At 58.5% G+C, this 16099-nt stretch overlaps 1 protein-coding gene across 4 annotated transcripts in view; it reads right to left on the reverse strand.

Annotated features, from left to right (window-relative positions):
* Window positions 1-16099, reverse strand: part of TP73 (tumor protein p73) — a 47749-nt gene that overhangs the window by 17622 nt on the left and 14028 nt on the right. For all 4 annotated transcript variants that reach the window (XM_068985578.1, XM_068985579.1, XM_068985577.1 and 1 more), the window contains exon 3: window positions 2984-3226. In XM_068985578.1, the coding sequence (XP_068841679.1) occupies window positions 2984-3226 (243 nt within the window). The remainder of the gene's footprint in view (window positions 1-2983; window positions 3227-16099) is intronic.

Here is a 16099-nt window from a genome sequence, read left to right on the forward strand (position 1 = left end):
GAGTAGATCCATCCAGGGCTGTGGGACTCGCAGTGGGGATTGGCCAAACAGAAGCCAAAGACCCCATTAACAGCTGCAGCCATGTGGGGGCTGGTGAGGGTGTTTTGCCTGAGCAGGGAGAGGAGTGAAGGCAGCAGTCAATCTGGAATTGCACTTGAGAAAAATATGAATTATCTATCAGTTACCAGCAGGCTGGCGTAGGGGGCAGCGGGCGGCACAGCGGAGGCCAGGATGGCAAGCCCGAGCGGCAAGTCTGAGCAGTGCCTGCACAGCCAGGGCCCCGGAGCCGTGAGCAGGGAGGATGCCCGGTGGTCTCCGTCCTCACCGGGAGCTGGTCGCCCATCTGCCCCCTCCCTGGGCAAGGAGGAGAGCCTGTGGGGACGGGGTCTGCTCCCAGAACCGAGGTGCCAAAAATCTCATTATCAATGTTTGTTCCATCTCTACCCTGGCATGGAGAAGGGCTGGAGAGGGGGATTTGTGAGCACCGTCTTCCTCCACTCAGCTCCATGAGCCATGGCGGAGGGTGGGGGTGTGTGGGGAGGAAGGGAGGGAGGGAGGTATCCACTGCTTGGGCACTGGGGGTGGGGGGTGGTGAGAGGGGCTGGAGGTTGGAGGCAGAGCCGCTGGGACAAGCGAGGCTTCCTCTGCCCCCTGGACAGACCACCCATGCGACCACTTAGGGCCAGCACAACTGTGACCAAGTCATGAGCCCCTCCAACCCTAAGGTCACACACCTGGCAGGGGATGGTAGAGGAAACCAGGCACCAAGGGGCAGCTCCCATCCCTCCCCGAGGACCAGCTCAGACCATTTCAGGCGTTCCAAGCCCCCAAGATGCGACAGAGATTCCACCAGCATCCTCAAACAGTGGAAAGGAAGGGAGCCAGGACCCCCACAAGCTGCCCACCAGGACTCCTAAGAACCATCAACTTGGGCCCTGATGACAGAATGTCAGTGAAGACGGGCCCGGGATCCTTCCGCTTAGAAGAGAGAGAAAGGGCTTAAGAAGCGAGTGGGAACTTGGAATAAGAGTGGTAGTGAGCCTCCTGCTGCTTGAGGTGTGCAAGTGCAGTGACGTCTCGAGGGCCAGACCTCACAGCAGGGGTGTGGGGGGCAGGACCCCACAGGCCATAAAGAATCCCTGGCAGATGCAGCTTTGGGTAAACAACTTTGTCCAGGAGGACCAGGCTCCATGGCACCCCCATCATCTAAGGAAATAGTAAAGACATGCCAGCACTAAGCCCCATGCAGCACAGGCACCATCCCATTTAAGCCTTATCACCTTCACCAATAGAGCAAAGGAATGAACATTTGCAGATGAGGCCATCCGGGCACCAACGGGACCAGGTGCTCCCTTGGCCACTGCAAGCCCCGGAGTCAGTCTGAGCCTTGACTCAGCAATGGGCCAGCATCTCGGGAGCCCACTGCTCAAGCAAGAACTCAGAAATAGCTGTAGGGGGCCCTCAGGCTGCCTTTTGCTCCACCCCATCTCTGGTTCCCCAGAGTGTGGGAAAACCACAGTCTGGGCAGTGGGCACTGGGGACAGTGGGAACCAGTTCTTAAAGTGGCAGAACCTTAGTGTCACCTTCTCAGCACTTCCATGGGGGCCGGAACCAGCCCCCTGGCACAGCCCAGCCTCGTCTGCTCCAGGGTCCTTTGCCAGGAGCTATGAGTGAGCACAGAGCTGCTGTTCCTGGAGAACGTGATGTGGCCCCATGGCCAGGACCTGCCAGGGGTCCACAGAGCATGAACCAGAGGCAGGCTCACTTTGCCTTCCTGGGAGCAGGCAGGAGACGTGGCAGGTCCTTGGGGTGCCCTTTCCTGCCCCATTCCCTGTGTACCCAATGCTCAGAGGTGAGCTGCTAGTGTATCCAGGGGTCTCGGAGACTGCAGCCTTTACACTGCCCCCACGGGGACATCGGGCAGCCTGCTTCTCGCTCAGCCACAGTAGGGACAGTGCAGTTCCCATGCCAGCGCCCCCTGCCCCCGCCGGTATCTGCATAACTCTGAGAAGGCGGTCTAGACTATCCTGCACGCGTGCTAATTCACTTCAGTCGAGTTTGACTCTTTGCCACCCTGTGGACTGTAGCCCACCAGGCTTCTCTGTCCATGGGATTCTCCAGGCAAGAATACTGGAGTGGGTTGTCATGTCCTCCTCCAGGGGATCTTCTCAACCCAGGGATCGAACTTACATCTCAGGTTTCCTGCACTGACAGGTGGGTTCTTTACCACTACCGCCACCTGGGAAGCCCAGTCCTGGACTATAAATGGGTCAGTAACAGATTCTCCCTTCTGGATTGTAGGCAGTTTCAAGGGTTAACATAAACTCCAAGAGCTTAGGGCAACAGCAATTCACAATAGCATTTCTGGGGAGCAGCAACCGTGGGTGTGTGAGATGTTCTCAAAGTTGGCAAAATCTCGATCGTGGGGGGTAGGAACATGCAGATGTTCCCAAGGGCACGCAGCAGGGCCTGGGATCTGCAGCCTTGGGGCTCCATCTCGACCTCCTGTCTCACTCACACTTGGAGATGACAACCCAGAGACAGAGTGGGCAACGCCTAAACACGCCTACGACAGAGGCTTCTTGTCAGCCCTGCACTGCCTGGAGGAGGTGGCCTCTGTGGACCCAGGGACCGAGCTCAGACGGCTTCAGGTGTCCGAAGCCAGGGAGCCTCCTGTCCACCCAGGACAGAATTCAAACCAGAGCCCCCACCTGAGCTCAGGGATGCTGGCCAGACAGTCTTGATGAGAACAGTCTGCCTCTGTCCTCACCGGGGACGAGGGACATGTCCATCCCCTCTGGAGCTTTGTGGGCGGCTCTGTGGGAGGCTGGCCCACTCTGGCCACGCGTCTGAGGGCTGGGCACGCCCAGACTGCCCAGCCCTGAGACCCGCCTCCTGCCTGATGCTCCTCCTGGCCAGCTGGGAACCCTGAGCGGACACGGGTGTATGTGGTCACCCCCTCCCCGCCCTGGGCGCCACTCACCGTCCAGGTGGCTGACTTGGCTGTGCTCGACTGCTGGAAGGTCACCTCGAAGTGGTGGGGGCCAGGGTAGTCGGTGTTGGAGGGGATGACGGGTGCGGGTGACATGGTGTCGAAGGTGGAGCTGGGCTGCGCGTAGGGCGAGTGGGTGGGCACGCTGGCGGCGTGCTCCGGGGTGTAGGGGCTGGCCGAGGCCGCGCGGCTGCTCATCTGGTCCATGGTGCTGCTCAGCAAATTGAACTGGGACTGGCAGGAAGGGGAGGAGGGAGGGGGAGACACACAGTCAGGCTGGAGAGTGGAAGCCATCCCGACCGGGGAGGTGTCCTGTTACAGGAGCCTTAAAGGGCCAGCGGCTCAGTCAGCCCAAATATTTCCTCGGTGCCCCCCCAGCCCCGACAGGTCACTACTTGTGTTGGGATAAACTGACACATTCACCTCGCCCTCCTCTCTCCGTCAGCCTCCCGGGTGCCAGGGCTCCTGCGGTGCTGCTGAGCGCACCTGGAGGGACCTGCCTGTGGGGGCGGCTCCCAGGGCTGATGGCCTGGCTGCACTCTCTGGGGGCAGAACCTGGCTCAGCATCCTCATTTCTTGCCACCCCAACCCCCCGCCCCCTTCAGTTCAAAGCGGAGAGACCTCGCCCCAGGGAACCAGGCAGAAAGAGGGTGCCCCAGGGTGCAGGGGGCACACCCCAGGCTCCGTCCAATGCAGGGGCTGCCCAAGAGGCTCTGGGGATCCAGCCCTGTAGGGTTGGGGGCTGGATGGTGGCTGAGCCAAGAGTCACTTTCGAAGGGCCCCTATAGGCTCCCTCCATCCATCAGCATCTGAATGCCCACCCCCCTGCAGTTCCCCCTGCTAGCATCTTCCACACCCTCCGCACACAGAAGGAACTGGAACTCAGCCTCACTGTGTGGGCGTGTCCCCTGGGTCACCCTCTGCGGGGTCCTGACCATCAGTCCCTGCCTGGAGCTTAAGGGAGACCCCAGCAAAGGGAGGGGGTGCCAACCCATGCTTCAGTGCCTTGAGGGCAAGGCAGGGCAGAGCCCCGCAGGAGGGCTGGCATGGAAGCCCACCCCTCCCGCCCCTCCGGATCTATCGTGAGGCTTCAAGCAGGAGGCTGACACAGTAGCGGGGACCAGACCAGCTCTAACCGCGAATGCTAAACTGCTCCCTCTCCATGCCAGCTGCACTCCGCGGAGCTGTTCCTCCTCACCACCTGGGGTGGGCGTTGCCGCCCCCACTTGCGGACGAGGAGACTGAGGCTGGAGAGCTGGTGATAACCTGGGGACTGTGAACTGGGGGACTTGCGTCTGGCCGGCGGAGAGCCTGGAGTCCCCCTAGTGGGGTGAGGGTTAGGGGTCGGGGGAGGACCAGAGGTGGCGGGAAGGACGGGACAGTGGGAGGAGGGAGGCGGGACCGGACAGTGGGAGGAGGGAGGCGGGACCGGACAGTGGGAGAAGGGAGGCAGGATCGGACAGTGGGAGAAGAGCCCTCCTGCTCTGTCCTTTTCTCCATAGTGAAAAATAAAAGACCAAGTTCCTCCCATGGATGGTCAAGAGAAGCTCCGCCCTGGGGCAACCCATGCTCAGCACCCCTCTGCACATCAGGAGGCTGGGGCTCCATGACCCAGAGTCCCCTCCCGCTCTGTACTCCTCCCCAGGCACGCATTCCCCTGGGCCCCTCCTAGCCTGGAGAGGTGACTCCTCCCCAGAGGTCTGCCCAGCCTGGAGGAAGCTCGGCTCCTCCGGTGATGATGGAACCGGGAGGTGACCGGTGACAGACAGCAGGTGGCTGGTTCTTAGCAAAGCCACTGCTCCCCACTCCTCCCGCCCACTTGCCTCCCCGAGGTGGGTGCCCCGGCCCGATGGCTGACTGCCACCCAGTGCAGATCGTCTGGCAGTGGGGCAGAGCCCCCAGGCCCACCCGTGCCCTCGCCATCAGGGACAGCCAGACTGGCTGAGGCCATCAGGGCATAGGCATGACGCCCTGGCCCAAACTGCCACTGGACAGATCCCTTAAGTGGATCCCTTTTCTATTTGAACCTCCAGGGCCATCCCGTACTCCCTGTAAACCTGAGTCTCCACCGCCAGTGGGACAGGGAGCCCTGCAGGGCAGACCCCACTTCACTGTCCCGTTGAGCCTCCTGCCCTGGTCAGTGCTGTGCCACCCCTGCCACAGCCTTTCTAACCTCTGTGCCTCACCGGTAAGACGAAGGGGGCCCAGTGCCCACTGCCCACCTTGCCGGCGGATGAACAAACTGCAGAGTCCGCGTGATGGAACATTATTCCCCCACTGTCAGAAAGAAATGAGCTACTGATGCCACAACCCAGAGGAGAAACGCACCACGCGAAGGTGCAGACAAAAAAGCTCAGACGTCTTCTCTCTCTATTGACACGACAGTCCAGGGGCGGCAGACCCGGGGGAGAGACACAGGCAGGGGGCGGCCAGGGCTGGGGGGCTGCAGGGTGACGGCTCAGGTGCAGGTTCCCTTCTGAGACTATGAAAATGTTCTAAAATGGACTGTGGTGATGGGTCCACATATCTGTGCATTTTTTAACTGAAGTATAGTTCATCTCTGATGTGTTAATTTCTGCTGTACAATAAAGTGACTCAGTTATACACATCTATACATCTGTTTTGTATTTTTTTTTTCCATTCTGGTTTATCACAGGATGTTGAGTATGGTTCCCTGTGCCATAGAGCAGGGCCTTGTTGTTTATTCATTCTATACATGATAGCTTGCATCTGCTAACCCCAAACTCTCAATCCTTCCATCCTTTACCCCCCATCCCCTTGGCAACTCTAAGTCTGTCCTCTATGTCTGTGAGTCTGTTTTGTGAATATATTCAAAGAACAGTGAACGGCGTACTTCAAACTGCATACTGCAAACACTGAACTGAACACAGCTGAGCTGGGTGGTAAGTAAATTGTAACTCAGTAAAGCTACTGAAAACAAAACAACAAGGGACCCTGTGGATCCTCACCTCTCCTGAGCCCAGGTTGTTCTGGGGATGGAAGGATTGACAGCCACCCCCTCCCAAGGGCCCATCTAGGGGTCCCAAGTGCTCTCACACCCCCTTGCTCCAGGAGAGCTCTGCTCTGTGCTCCCCCTGGTTTATGCCTCCCCACTGGACTTCAGACCCCACAAGGACAGACCTTGTCTCAAGGGCATCAGTGTACCCCCACATGGACACAGGAAATGCAGCCGGTGTGAACTGAGCTGTGCTGTGAGCATAGAGAACCGACTCCAAGGACTTAGTGCCAACGAAAAGAATAAAATAAAATATCTCGTTCACAGTTTTGTATCGATGGCATGCTGAAATGAGCATAGTCTTGGATAAGTAAAATAAATTCTTGAATTATTTCCATTGTTTCTTTTCACCATTTTTAACGTGGTTACCAGAAAATGCAACATTATATATGTGGTTTGCATTCCGTTTCTCCTGGACATTAGGCACAAGATCCTCAATCAGTAGCTGATGAGGGACTCACAGCTGGAATTATTATTACTATTAATTATGAGGGACTTGTAGCTGAAATTATTATTATTACTATTATTACTATTAATTATCAGCACACCCTTTAGGGGTGTAGTGCTTTTCTCATTATGCTGTGGTTACTGAAGAGGGTTCCTCCCCTCAAAAAAGAGTGTTGCTGGACAAGAGAGTGAGCAGGCACAGGGATGAAGGGGTAGATGGGTGAATGGATGGAAGAATGGAGGGACAATGGTGAAGGGAGGGATGGGTGGCTGGCTGGCTGGCTGGATGGATAGCGGGAGGGAGGATGGAGGGAGGGATGGATGGAGGGACGGATGGATGTGTGGATGGATGAACAGAGGAAGGGAGGAATGGGGGGAGGAGCAGAGGGGTGGATGGATGGATAGTTGGAGGGATGGAGAGATGGATGGAGGTGTGGGGGGCAGCAGGATGCCCCTCCCACCATCTGGATGCCCAGGAATGAGCATGGGATGTGAGCCTGCTCCCCCATCACAGGAGGCTTGAGAGCCCTGTGGGTCCTGGGGGGAGGAGTCCCAGCCTGCACTCATTGTTTTTCTTTTCTAGGCAGTAAGCATGGCCCCTCTGGAGGGTCTTCCCTGTCCCTCCACTGAAGGCTGCAGGGAGCCTTCCTCATCTTGGCCGCAGAAGCGTCCTGTGTCCTGAGCAAGGTGGCCCAAGCCAGGGGTCTCAGCTCTGTCCTCCCTGCTCCATCCCCAACAGGAAGGTGGCCCAGGCCAGTGGGGCAACAGCCCTTGCCTCCTAGTTCAGGAGAGGCGGGAGGCCGCCCCACGACAACGTGTTCAGATTTTAACTTGTCCACATTCTTTTCAGATCTGAGGCGGGTGCCAGGGAATTAGTCATTGAACCAAAAGGAGCCCGGCTGATAGGATCTACACGCCCAGCAGCCACAAAGCAGGGAGGGGGATGACTTCCAGCAGGCTGGCCCCTGTGCAGGAGACCTTAATGAGATGTGGGACCACCGAGTCCAGAGAGGGTCCTGCCCCCTCTGCAGGTCCTCTTCTTGCTCCAACCTAGGTTCAGGGGCTTCCTGTGGTCTGGGGTCTTGGGAAGCCCCCTCGCCTGCCCGGGAGCCCGAGGACAGTGGCCCTGTGCTGGGTCCGTCTCACGGGGGCAGACGCTGTCCCTGGGGACACTGGGGCTGCCCCTTCCTCCCTCGTGCTTCCCCAGGGACATCTTGCCCACACCCTGGAGCCGGCTGTTCCTGCAGCTTTTCCATGCAGCTGGGAACCTGCAGATTAGAAGCGAGGCACCTCCGCCCTGAAGGGCCCTTTCTTTCCTGCCCACAGGAAACTTTGCATTTCCTTCCTCCTGATGGGAGCCTTGCTGGGTACCTCTGCCCCCCAGACCCAGGTGCTAAACAGGAGCCTGGACCCGGTGGGGGGGGTGGTGGTAGGGAGGGGAGGCTAGCGTGGTGCCTGAGGTCCAGGGTGGTGCACCCACCGGAGCCTGTGGAGGACGGGTCGTTCTCCAGAACCACAGCCACCCCCCCCCCGCCCCCCGAGTCTCCGGAAGCTGAGACGAGACCCACTTGGCAGCAGCGAGGAACTTGGGCAAAACCAGGAATTTTTTGGTTTGCTTTGCTTTCAGTAAGAACTCCCAAGAGAGTGAGCTGATCCGGACACGCCCGGCCCGCGGCGGCCCACAAGTGCCTACATGCGCGTGCAAGGCTCTGGGCCCGACCCAAAGAGGGCTGTGAGTGGGAGTCGGAGCCAGCGGGTGGCCTCTACTCCTGCATCTGAGGAAGCGCCCAGCCTGCCTCTGAGGCCTCAATGCATTGGGCGGGTGGGGTGGGAGCACTGAGTGGAAGTCGGCCAAGCCAGCCCACTCCAACCCTCGATGCCTCTGGCTGAGCAGGACAATGCCCCAGGGGCCTCTCCCACCAGGACCATGCAGCTCCTCCCAGACGGTCCCGTCCATCTGCTCCACAAACGTGTGTCCTCAGGCTCTCTGTCTACTTAGAGCAAGATGCTGAGCCGGGCGAGATGGGCCAGAGCTGCCCTCCGGGTGCCTGTGGTCTGCAAACGCACACGGGCAGGGCTTCTGGGTTTAGAGCGCCTAGGTTTATGTCCCAGCCCCAAAAGGGCAGCCGGGCTTGCTCCTGGGGTCAGTGTTTCTCCGACAGGAATCTAGGGTGGCCCCGTTTTTGCTCTGTGTGGGACCTCAGGGCCCCGGGGAGGGGAAGGCGTGTGCGTGCACGTGCTCAGCGCACATGGGGTTGGGGCAAGGGTCCCACTTCAGGCGAGTCAGCAGAGGGAGGAGGTTAGATGGGGAGGGAGGGGAGGGACCGAGGCAGCCCTGCCCCCTGGATGGACACCCCGCTTGGCATCGAGAGTCTCAGGGAAAGAATGGGGTTCCCCGAAAAGCAGTGGGGAGAGGTCCAAAGGGGACTGCCCCTGGGTGGGATCCCATCCCAGCTCCTGCCCCACCCCCACCCCCACTCCCCTGTACCCAGGCCCCAGCCTCAGGGGCCTCCCTTCAGTCCTTGCTGATTGGCTGCGGGTTTTCCCCAGCACAGATTAGCCCCAGACTGGATGCTCAGAAGCTCTGGGTTGAACGAACCGGATCCTGAAACTCACAAGTAGACCCCCCAAATCACACATGTCCATTGTACCTGAGTGTACCTTTGGAGCCAAAGGCAGCTTCAGCCCACAGCAGCCCTCCTGGGAGACCCTGGTGGGAGTAGCCCCATGTGCCAAAAGTGTCTCTGCCTGCCCTGGGGCTGGGCTGCCTCGCAGGGAGGACAGGGAGGCTTCCCCCGCTGAGTCCTCCTCTGTCCCCCACCAATCGCCATCCTAACCAGCCTTCTCCAGAACCGAGGCTCCACTGGGTCCATCCTTCCACTGTGAGCTGTGTTCTGTAGGTTTATAAGTATCCCATTTCATGTGTTTATCTATTTAGAATTTGTAAACCATCTCAAACGATTTTGGGGGTGTACCTGGAAAATAAACCGCCTTTTACAGCCTGTGTCCCCACCCCTCCTAATCTCGTGCCTCTCTGTGTCCAGGAGCATCTTCAGCAAGGCTCCAGGATGCTAAGATCAGACACCAACAGCACAGACCACACGGTCAGGAATCCAGCACAGATTTACAATCAGGGACGGCAAGCACTGATCTCTGGAGCAAAACATTTTTTTAGTGAGCATGGCAACAGAAAAACTTGTCAGGAAAATTTAAAACCACTCTGGAGGCTGAGCAGAGCGAACCGGGGAACACGCAGCTCAAACACTGATTCAGAGAGCATCTATCTCAGCTGCAGCGACACACCTGCACCTCTGGGTGGTGGCAGCAGCCCTGAGGGAGCCTGTTTCCAGCCCCCTCGTGACTCTACAGGGCCTTTGCCTGTGCTGCCTCCCACTCCCACTCACCCGCAATGCCAACTGCCTCCTCTGCCTGTGCCACCTCTCAAGCCTCACCTCTTCCCCGAAGCCCTCCAGGCTCTCTCCCCCTGCTTCTGTTTTCCAGGGCTTCCTCTGCTGCTCCTCCGGGTCGAGTAACTGATACAGTGACCAACACCTGTGTGGGTCTGCATCCATGCCCACCTTTCACCAGTGGCTTCTGAGGGTCAAGCAGTTAAAAAGCTGAGAGGGTGCCCAGCACCCAGTGTGCACGGAAGCGTCTGCTGTTGTTCCTACCAGCTCTCTCTCCCCCACTCGCCCCAGGTGGGCACGAAGGCCACAGTCCTGAGAGCTACCGTATGGACAGCATCGTTTCCAGTTCCTCCTTTTCCAAGCCACAGGAAGGCCAGCTCACCCACCCTGCATTCTCCCGCATTTCTGGCAGAAATGGAAGTTTCGTGCTTTTAAGGTTTCTCCTACTCATTTAAGGTCTGGTGAGGAGAAGACTGTCACTCAGGATGCCCTCCCAAGGCCCTGAGGGTCTGTCCCAGAAAAGACCAGAAGGGAGTCAGTAAGGGACAAAAAAGACAGGGCAACTCAGAAAAAGCCAAGGAGCCTGTCAGGCAGGGAGCAGCGGGAACAGGGACCCAGGATGAGACACATCATTGCAGGATCCCACTGTCCAGGGAGCAGGGTGGGGAGAAAGAAACGTCCCCAGCGGCGTGGGAGCCCTGACCTTAGCACAGGGCTCCTCCACCATGGTGGGCCACCCATTAGATGCCCTTCTCCTGCTCTACTTACTATTTCTACATTAAAAGCCTGCTGAGTTTCCTGCACACCTGCAGCCACAGAAGCAGCTGGCCAGCACCCAATTCATGGCCCCCGAAGTGTGTGCCGTGACCCAAGTGCAGACCTTATCAGAGCCTTGAGTACAGCCAGTATGTGGGGTATCTGGGAGGGAAAAGTGGCAAGGAGCACTTGCTGATCTGGAGCTTCTGTCCCTGCAGGAGCCAAGCCTGCTCAAGGAGGGAGTGTGGGAGGGGAAGGACCTGCCACACCTTTGGCTCTTTAAAATGGCCCCCCTTCTGGCAGAGGGCAGAACAGTTTGACAAAGAGCCGTCTGCCCCACAGGCAGGGCTGAAGTTCCACCACATGGGGCAGCGCCCAGGTCCTGCCTCCAGGGAGCGCTGGGGGCCCCCACCTGTCCCAGGGCTTCCAGACCCCAGTGGCCCATCCCAGCCCTGCCTCTCCCAGGTGGGCTGGCTGCACGCTCGGCCTCTGTTCTCAAGAGGCCACGAGCCCTGGTGACAGTGGCCAAGCAGCAGAACGCCCGCTGGCTATGTCCCAGGGCGCCCGTGTGGGCGCAGGTGTGCCCTCCGGGGAGTGGGTTGGGGCAGAAATGCAGGATTCTAGAGAATTCTAAAGAAGCTAGCAGCATCCTGGGACGCTTTTCTGGGCTGCCCTTCGTCCCTGCTCCTTCAGGGAGAGGCAGCGGCATTTAAGTTCCCAGCGGACTGAAAGGAAATAAAGGCTTTTTTCAACTGGGAGGTGGGGCTGTCCCTTCTCCTCTGGCTGTAAGCCTCCACACCTTTATAGAACCCACTGCAAAGGTCTCACACCCTTGCCCCTCAGTTAGTTTTAGAAGCTGAAAGCGGGTCTCCCTGGATTCACGTCGGGCCAGGCGCAGGACTGCTCTGTGTGGAGAGAGCAAGCAGGCGACAGCTGGCCTGGGTGCCCTCCCCAACACCCCGCTAAGCTCTTCTTGCTTTTCGACCTGAGCTAGGTTCACAGGGATCATGTGCGGGACCCTCGAGAACCAGCGGGGAGGTCTGGCTGCCGAGTTGGCCCTATCCATGTCCCCCATCCTTTCTCCGAGACTCCCAACAACGGGCAGATAAGATGTTTCCCAAGAAGCAGGTCCCAGCACAATCCACTGTGTCCTTCCCAGATGTGCAAGGCGGCGACCCACCAGCCCAAGGCTTCACAACTTCCTCATCTTCCTTCCCTCCCTCCCTCCCGATTTCCACCCTTCCCTCTCTCTCTCCCTCCCCTTCACTTCCCTCCATCACTTCCCGGTCTCCTTACCTCCCTCCCCTCGTTACTTCTCTCCCTCCCTCCCTCCCTCTCTCCTTTCTTCTTTCCCTCCCTCCCTCCCTCTAAACCTTGCTGGGTCCCAGCAGACTCACTCCTGCTGCCTCTGCCTGCCTGTCTGCTGCACCCAAGTCCCCCAAAGCCTGCAGCTCCCACCCTGCATCTAGCACTGCGCCAGGGTCTGCACAGTCTTCACGGCCCCAAGGGAACAGGCTCCAGGCTGCCCCCGTCTGCACACCAGCATTCCAGCTGTGCAAGGCTTCCCCACTGGCTGGCTGTTCCCACCCCCCACCGCCCCCCACCCCAGAGAACACTTCAACCTTTCACCCCAGGGAAGTCCTGAGCCCTCCAGCTCACAGCAGGGGCTCTCTGTCTCCTCTTGCTTCTTCCTTACTCCCTCCAGGCCCTGCTCTAGGCCCACCTCCCCAGAAAGCCTTCTCCAGCAGCCTGGCCTGGCTGGTCCCTCCAGGCAAAGGGCCACAGCTGAGCCCAAAAGGCATGGCCCACAGACCCATCCTTTCCTTTCCAGGTGGGGCAACCTCTTGTCATGGGAGCCACATCATCCTACTGCACCTGTCTGTGTGGTCTGTTGGGGTAAATATAGTAAGTCCCCTACATATGTACAAGTTCCGTGCTGAGAGCTCATTTGTTAAGTTCAATTTGTTCATAAGTCCAGAAAAGTTAGCCTGAGCACCCAGCTAACACAACCAGCTATATACTGCTGCTGCTGCTGCTAAGTCGCTTCAGTCGTGTCCGACTCTGTGCGACCCCATAGTCGGCAGCCCACCAGGCTCCCCCATCCCTGGGATTCTCTAGGCAAGAATACTGGAGTGGGTTACCATTTCTTTCTCCAATGCATGAAAGTGAAAAGTCAAAGTGAAATCGCTCAGTCGTGTCCGACTCTTCACGACCCCATGGACTCCAGCCTACCAGGCTCCTCTGTCCATGGGATTTTCCAGGCAAGAGGACTGGAGTGGGGTGCCATTTCCTTCTCCAAGCTATATACTACTATACTGTAATATGTTTAAAATACTTTTCACACAAATAATGCATAAAAAACAACCACAAAAATTAAAGAACACATTTTAATCTCACAATCCCTTGGAAAATACAGTATAACAGCTGGCACACAGGGACTGGCATCGAGTTAACAGGCGAGAGTCATCGACTGGAGGAGGGAGAGGAGGTGGGAGGTGGTAGAGCAGCAGGGTCGTCAGCAATACAAGACGGAGGGCAAGCTGCAATGTCACCCACGCCCGACGTGGACGGCACGGGTTCTGGCTCCTTGCTGGATTCAGTTCTATCTACCCTCCTGAAAAATAGCCCAGGGATGACTGGAGAGCAGCCCTTTTTCTCTCATCTCAGATGACACGGCAGCACTGGATTGCACTCTGAACGGCTGCTGCAACCTTTGTGCACTGTTCTACATTCCAGTCTTGTGCCTCAGAAAGCAACAGTGTCTCCTCAAACAAAGAAAACCCCCGGGACTTCCCTGGTTGCCCAGCGGTTGATAATTCCCCTGCCAGTACAGATCCGCCTGCCTGCCATCGCAGAGGACACAGGCTCGATCCCTGGTCCGGGAAATAAGACCCCATGTGTCCCGGGGCAAATAAGCCTAAGGGCCACCAACCGCTGAGCCTTTCTGGGGCCTGCGAGCCACAACAAGAGAAGCCACCGCAAGAAGCCCTCGCACGGCAACTAGAGAGTAGCCTCCGCTCGCCACAACCAGAGAAAACCCACACGCAGCAACGAAGACCCATGGCAGCCAAAAATAAATACAATAATTTAAAAATGCATTGAAAAAGAAAATCCGCTTGCCATTTCCTGCGTTCTGAGTCTTCTTAGCAGTACCAGCTACATCACTACTGCTTTGGCACTTGCTTCTGGACCTCCTGGGCTTGAAATGAAGCCACTGCACCACCATACTCAATACGGTAAAGACACGAACGCTCAACCACTTGGAGAGGATGCACACGCGTGACAGTGGACTCCAGACACCTGGATAACTTACGTGACTGCTTCTTTGAAAGTTCGCAACTCAAAGGTTCGCAGTAGGGGACTTACAGTAGCATTATCTGTGTCTTTCTCATGGGACCACAGCATGCATCCAGATCAGATGGGGGCTGGGTGCAAGGTGCTGGGCCCCCTGCCCTGTGGCCCCTCCCTATTTCCCTTGGGCTCAGATGTCACCTCCTACAGTGCGAACCCCAGCCTGTCATTCCCATCCCAGCTACAGTACCTCCTAACCCTGGTGACCTCCTTCATCTTGCTCCCCGCACTGGAGGAGGGTTAGAGTCACCCCAGGTTTGAGAACCTGGGGTCAGATCTCAGAGCCTCTGCGTGGGGAGGGTCAGCCAGGTGCCCCCTCCTCTGGCATGCTCCGTCTGCTCTGACCTCTATCCCCTGCTCCCCAGAGGAGGATATCAAGACCAGACTTTCAAAATCTAGAGCATGAAACTTCCAACTCCGCGATCTTCCCCGGCAGGCATGTCTGGGCTTGGGCACAACCTCGCCCAGAGGAAAGTGACTGACGGGCCGTCTGGGCTTCACTTGGAGATAACCCGTCCCACTCAGAGCGGGACCTCCAGCCCGCTGCTATTTCCCACAGCGTCTCCCGGAGTCTGTGATTAAACGGGTGGAAATGCCAACAAGATTCGACTTGTGCTTGGGGAGAAAGGCTCCCGCTCCTCCAGAAAATATGCACACACGCTCTCCTCTCTCGGGGACTTGCCCAATCTTCGCCAGGGCCGTGTGGAACTTTCCACACCTCGCACCAGGGGAACGTGCCCCCAGAAGCTCCGGCTGCGCTGCCGCTGAGGGGAACGTGCGTCTGCAGGACCCGCGGCCGGAGCCTCCGCCTGCAGATGGCGCTGCTGAGACAGTGAGGGCCCAGCCTAGACCCAAGCGCATCCGCAGGGTCCCGCGCGGGTCTGGGGTCTCGGGAGCTGCCCCGTGAACAGACAGGTGACCCACCGATGCAGTCTCTTTTTAACCACTGGAAAAGGGGCCCAGTCCACGTCCCACACCTCCCAGGGTGCCTGGAAGAAAGAGATCCTGGAGGAAAGTGGGGAGCTTGGTGATCCCTCACAGGCACAGCCCGCGGGGGCACGGTGGGGTGTTGGCTCTCCCTTCCCCCCAGCACCACTGGGGGGCGGTCAGCCCCCCTCCCCACTGCCTGCAGCCCCAGAGCCCGACCCATGTATCGTCCATTCATCCTTCTGTCTGTCTGTCCATCCTGAAGATGCTAAGCAGGAAGACACGGAGGGGCCGTCATCAGGGTGAACGCACTCCTCAGTGGAGAGACTGTGACAAGTGCAGTGAAGGGGCAGGGAGGCGGCGGTGGGAGGGGAGCCACCTGGGGCGCTGGGGAGCGACTGCCTGCACTTACCCAGGAAGTCCTGCAGGCCGACCCCAGCCCCGCCCCCCAGCTTCCCGGGGTGTGGGAGGCAGCTCAGCCCTTCAACCCTCATCTCCCAGGCACCCTCCCAGGCACTGGGAGACAGCAGGGGGCGGGCACCAAGACACGGCTGGCCCATAGGCTGCAACCTCCGGAGCTTAGCTCGAAGAGCAGAGAGTAGTAGAGGACCGAGAGAACCGGCAAGTGAGGCTTCACTACTGGCTGAAGACAAAGGAAGACAAAAACAAAAGCAGCCCAGTGGTGGCCCAGGATGCGGGGCTGGGGGGACCCGGGCCAGTGGGGTTCTGTAGGCAGGAAGTGGAAGATGCCACCGGCTACCCGGGTACTGGGTACCAGGACGTCTAGACTCAGACATTGGGGAGGGGAAGGGCCTTCAGGCCAGGGAGCTGCAGGGCCAAGGGCAGGACACTGGTCAGAGGAGCAGAGCTCTCCCTACGGGGGCCTGTGGGGCACTGAGAGGGGGAGGGACGCTGCTCCATGATGTGCTGCGTGAAGCTGGCATAGTCAGGGTCAGGCTGCCTGGTTCCTGATGAGAGCGGGTGCAGCAGAAAGGGGCCCAGGAAGAGCCCAGGGTGGGTTTTCCACCAACTGAGATGGGACAGTCACTGTGGGGACGTTGGGGATGCCAAAAGCATGGGTGCTTTGGGGACACACGTGGAATCAGGCAAAGGAGCAGGAGACTGGGCTGGTGAGCCCAGCTGATGGGATGTCCCCCAAATCAGGCTCTGACATCTCCTTCCAGACAGTCAATCCTCCCCCTA

The sequence above is a fragment of the Capricornis sumatraensis genome, chromosome 14 (genome assembly GCF_032405125.1).
Source record: "Capricornis sumatraensis isolate serow.1 chromosome 14, serow.2, whole genome shotgun sequence".
NCBI classification, from domain to species: domain Eukaryota; kingdom Metazoa; phylum Chordata; class Mammalia; order Artiodactyla; family Bovidae; genus Capricornis; species Capricornis sumatraensis.